This window comes from Quercus lobata, chromosome 2, assembly GCF_001633185.2.
Source record: "Quercus lobata isolate SW786 chromosome 2, ValleyOak3.0 Primary Assembly, whole genome shotgun sequence".
Lineage (NCBI taxonomy): Eukaryota > Viridiplantae > Streptophyta > Magnoliopsida > Fagales > Fagaceae > Quercus > Quercus lobata.
The window spans coordinates 48,800,310-48,805,241 of record NC_044905.1 but is presented as its reverse complement, the minus strand read 5'-3'; the positions used below and the strand labels follow the sequence as shown (position 1 = coordinate 48,805,241).

The 4,932-nt window shown below is 33.7% G+C and overlaps 1 protein-coding gene across 1 annotated transcript; it reads right to left on the bottom strand.

Moving 5' to 3' along the window:
• Window positions 1–741: 741 nt before the first annotated feature.
• On the bottom strand, window positions 742–1,179 carry LOC115965564. Its single transcript, XM_031084816.1, has one exon. It carries the CDS (start codon window positions 1,177–1,179, stop codon window positions 742–744), a length of 438 nt encoding a protein of 145 aa, XP_030940676.1.
• Window positions 1,180–4,932: the final 3,753 nt, after the last annotated feature.

The window sequence follows — 4,932 nt, the reverse complement described above, 5'->3', positions numbered from 1 at the left end:
TTTAGATCCACTGATTCTGGGGTTTTGTTTCAAAGGTCGTGTTTTGATCAGCTGAGATTTTGGGGTAGGTATATTTCATATTGTAGCCGAAAACATCCAATTATAACCTTAATTAAACTGAAGATTGATAACCTCCATCTCAATCTCTCTCTAGGACATGGTGATTAATTGTGTGTGTACTGAAAATAAAGTGATTTTAGGATTTTTGTTATGAATATCTTGAAGGTTTATTGGGGTTTTGAACTGACTGAAGCAAACTTTGTAATTTGTTTTTGAATACTTGAGAGACACACGGTTGATTTGATGAACATGAAATGAACCAACTGTAGTGACTGCCTTTTTATTTATTTATTTTTTAATTAATGCCATGTAACCTGGCTACATGGCATCTTAGATGGCTTTAATATTAATATTTAAATATCACCGTTAGCTACATTAATATTTTTCATTTACTACTTAACAACAATGACTATTTTGACACTATATATATCAAAAGATTAGAGACTAAACTAATGCCTTTGAAACATTAGGAATCAAATTAAAATGTAAGGTAAAAGTTAGACACCAAACTTGTAAGTTATAACATAAAATATCTTGGCAATCTTAGGAAGAATGCATGTTTGAATACAGGAATAGAGAATAATAACGCACTTGCAATTAATAAAAGATTAAGCCAATTGTAAAGAGAACATCAACTTAGATTAAGCCAATTAATTGCAAATACAATGTCAATAACTTATATTAAAAAAACATGCAACCAGATAAGATTCTCTTAGCCATCTCTATAATATGAAACAAGACCACGCCGGTAGTTATTGGCACACTCAAAGTAACAAGTGCCACCATTCCTAATGCCAAACTTGGCCTAATACTCAGCAAATAAGACTGTAAATGTCCTACAGCTTCACAAACGTCCTCATCATAATACGCATAATATTGCTTCTCCCACTCCATCCAATTCGAAGGTGGCTCCTCTTTTGTCTCTTGCATCTTCAAGTCCTTCATGCGTACTCGAAGCACAATCATGTTCTCATCCACAAGTCTACCCCCATAATCTCTTCCTTTTCTTTCTCTACTTGCATTCACAATTAGGCTAAAGGGTTTTCTCCTGCGAGGTGATGATGATAATGAAATTGGACAAAGCATGGGGGAAGATGGGTTATAATTGGTTGCTTGCATTATTGGAGGTTTTAGCTAACAAGTTCAAGCAAAGGTTGGTTGTGAAATTAAACTTCTTCTTCTTGCTTCTCTCTTTAGTTTTGCTGAGCAAACACTAGCTTGTGAAACTTAACTCGATATGGGTCTCTATATATATAGACGTAAAAAGATGAAGTTAGGTGCAAAATATAAAATGAGCAATACTATCTACATAAATTTATACAATTTTATATTTTGAGCAATACTATCTACATAAATTTATACAATTTTTATCATATGGTAAGTTGTGATTGATAGATGCTTGACCTCCATGTGATCAATACCTTTATCATTCCATGTGACTATTGTAGCAAAATTGTGTAAATTTAAGTGTTCTTCACATTTTTCACATAAGATCTTATCAAGTAAGGCATGACCTTCTCAAAAAAAAGAAAAAAAAAAAGAAGTAGGGTATGACCGTATAAGGAAACCGTGTAGGGTACGACAAGTGCAATATAATACAACGCGTTGTTTTACTGTAATTCACTTTGGCTTGAAGTGGACACGCGTTCCGCTTCCGTGTGGTGTGGAGTTCACTAAAGAAGATATATTTTTGTCATAGGTCCCACTTTGTCGTAAAGAAACAAAATATAATACTAATTTATAACAACAAGAGAATATTTACAATGTTTCTAGATACAATCAATCTAATCTCATAATAAATTTTCTCTAATAAATAATCTCAGAATAATTAATTTTACTATTTTTTTCATGCCAAATGATAAGTTTGTAATGGTTATGTAATTAAAAATAAGAGTGATATAAAAAAAATATTAGGATAATATAAATTTTACAATATAACATTTATAAACTAACATGATTCAAACCACTAAAAAGTAATTTAAAAATTTATTTATTAGACTTTTGAAATCTATCAATCATATTTACTATCATATCAATTTATAATAGTTATATAATAAAATTTGTAATATATTTAAAAATTTTCATAAAAATAATGATAGTGGTAATATTAATTAGTGAAATTAATATTACACTAATCACAATTTACGGAGTACCTTAATAAATTGTAAAAGTATTTTAAAATTTATTATGTTTATATAACATTATTATTTTGGATAATAATGAAGTTTACACCTTCTAAAAACATGTCATTCCCGGGTTCCGTCCAGCCCACTCTATCTTAGCACTTAAGGGAACTCAAACCTTTTAATAAATTGACCTAATAAAATAATTTAATAGAGAAATTGATTATGCCTAATGACTTTTGAAGTTGAGTTGAAGAGAAGTTCCAAGTTCAGACGAGACGGGGGACTTGACAAGCATGCATATAGCGAATACAAATTCTCTTCTTGTGGACTTCGCGGCTTAGTACATAGAACTTGGAATAAAAAAGCTGTGACCTAAGAAAGTAAAGAATCTAGCTACTTTCATCTTTCATTTTTTCTTTTTCTTTTTTTTGTTGGGTAAATAAACAGCATTCACAATGAATTGTATAGTTCTGAAAATTTTTTATTAGAAATTTCATTTTATATTTTAACTGCCTACTTTTTTTTTCTATTATTTTATATATAATTTGATATTTTGTTGTAGGAGGATTTGAACCCTGGAGCAGAAGGTGTCAACCAAATAAATTATAAGGCTCTTGTCTATAGAAATGTATTCAATTATTCAAATGCACTCCCAAACAAACTCTACCTCCAAAAAGCTCTCCAAAATATTAAATATATAGGTAAATTCCAGTAAACAACCCTGAGGTTTTGGCTAATGTCAATTAGGTTCAACATATTTCAAAATTGATCAATTTGATCCCTAAACCCAAGTTTGGCCCCTAAACACCGTTAAGAACCGTTACTTTTTTTTTCTTCTCCCTTACAGACCTGTGTCTTCTCTAAGTTCTCTCTTCTCTGTTCTATACAAATTTTATTTGATCTCACCTCAACAATATCCCTGGGTTTCTCTCTCTCATTTTGTTCCCATCCAAGAGACTCACAATAGCAGTGGCTCGGAGGTTTGTTTCTCACAGCCAAAATCCCCAAACCCCACTAACCCTCTCTAATTGTAGAACTACTGCTACCACCACTGGCAATAGAACCTAGCCAAACCGTAGCAACAAAACCCAAATTCGTAAAACCTATAGCAAACCACTACACCATACCGAAACCCACAACCACTCACTGCGACTCCACCCCATACCGGAACCCACCACCGGCCACAAAACCTTTAAAAACCAAAAACCCCAAATACTCACAACAAACCAACCACACATTAGAGCCCACCACCACCACCAAAAGACCAACAACAAACCAAAACCAACCACTAGAAACCCACCACCATTGCAAAACAACCACCCAAACCACAACTCATAGCCACCAAACCCACGCACCACTAAGAAGAAGAGAGGCATAAAGGAGAAAGAGAAACAGAGGTATAAGAGGGAGGAGAATGGATCGGGTGAGAGAGAGAGAGATGATGAGAGGAGGAAGAGAGGTCTAAGAAAGAAGAGAGAAAACAGAGAGACTGAAAGACATGATTGAGAAAAAAGAAAAAAGAAAAAAAGAAAAGAGTAACGGAGGTTAAGGGTGTTAGGGTTTAAATTGATTTTAGGACCAAGTGTGCGTTTGTTTCAGCTTTTAGGAGCTGAAACGCACTTATTTATAAAAGCTGAAGGAATTTATGTGTTTGGCTTAGCCCAAAACGCAACTTTTTGAAAAAAGTTGCGTTTTGGGCCAAGGCAAAAACGCGTTCAAAACGCGCAAAATTTATGGACCGCAGGAGGTCCATAAATCAAAACGCACATGCGCGTTTGAACTATTACCGTTGGGCTGATGGTCAATTACGAAAATACCCATAAAAATTCATCAGGTCTCTCACGCCTGAAACTGAACTCTCACGCCCCTCATCTCATCTCTCTGCTCTCCCTTTGCACGAAGCTCACTCTCATGCCTCCTATCTCTTCTCTCTGCTTTGCCCTCTCCTTTAAGTCTCTTTGCTCTGTCATCCATTGAATCTTCTTCCTCTTCTTCTTCTTTCTTTCTTCGTCTTCTTCAACGCGCACTGATCTTTTTTTTTTTTAAATTTTATTTCTTTCTAATCTAATATGAGAAATACGTTTTGAAGGTAGAGATTTGATCAACAAAACACCAAGCAACACTGATCCGCTGACTTCACTACCATCAACGAAGGAAAAGAACGAAACTTGGATGTGGGTTTGGCTAAAAACACAGACCCAAATGCTCCTTTGCCTAACAATGGGCCTCTCTCCCACAATCCTGCGTCAACAACACCGCCAAGAACCAACAGACAAAGTGCTAAGAGAAAAGGGAGAAAAAAAAAAAAAAAAAAAAAAAAAAGACAAAGAAGGAGAGCTTTGAATGTCCTGGAGTTTGGAGGAATGGCAGGGGAAAAAAGGAGGAAAGAAGGATAAAAAAGAAAAGAGAATGGATACGTGTGTGGAGGAGAAAAAAAGAGGGAAAAAAAAGGAAAAAAAAGAGAAAGAAATGCCGTGTGTGGAGGATAAAAAAAGAGGGGGAAAAAAGGAAACAAAAAGAATGAAATATTATCACAATTTTTTCACAATAAATTTTAAGGGGTTGGTTATTATTAGCTAATATTGGTGAGAAAAAAATAATTTTTTTAGAAAGAGAAAAAAATAATTTTAATAGTACGTTAAAATTAAAATCAGTATCAATTTTTATCACAATATTTTCACAATACTTTCACAATAAATCTTAAGTGGTAAGTTATTATTAGCTAATATTGGTGAGAAAAAAATAA

Bases quoted from the DNA above. Each gene is read 5' to 3' on its own strand.
- LOC115965564 (XM_031084816.1), bottom strand. From the start codon at position 1,179: ATGCAAGCAACCAATTATAACCCATCTTCCCCCATGCTTTGTCCAATT.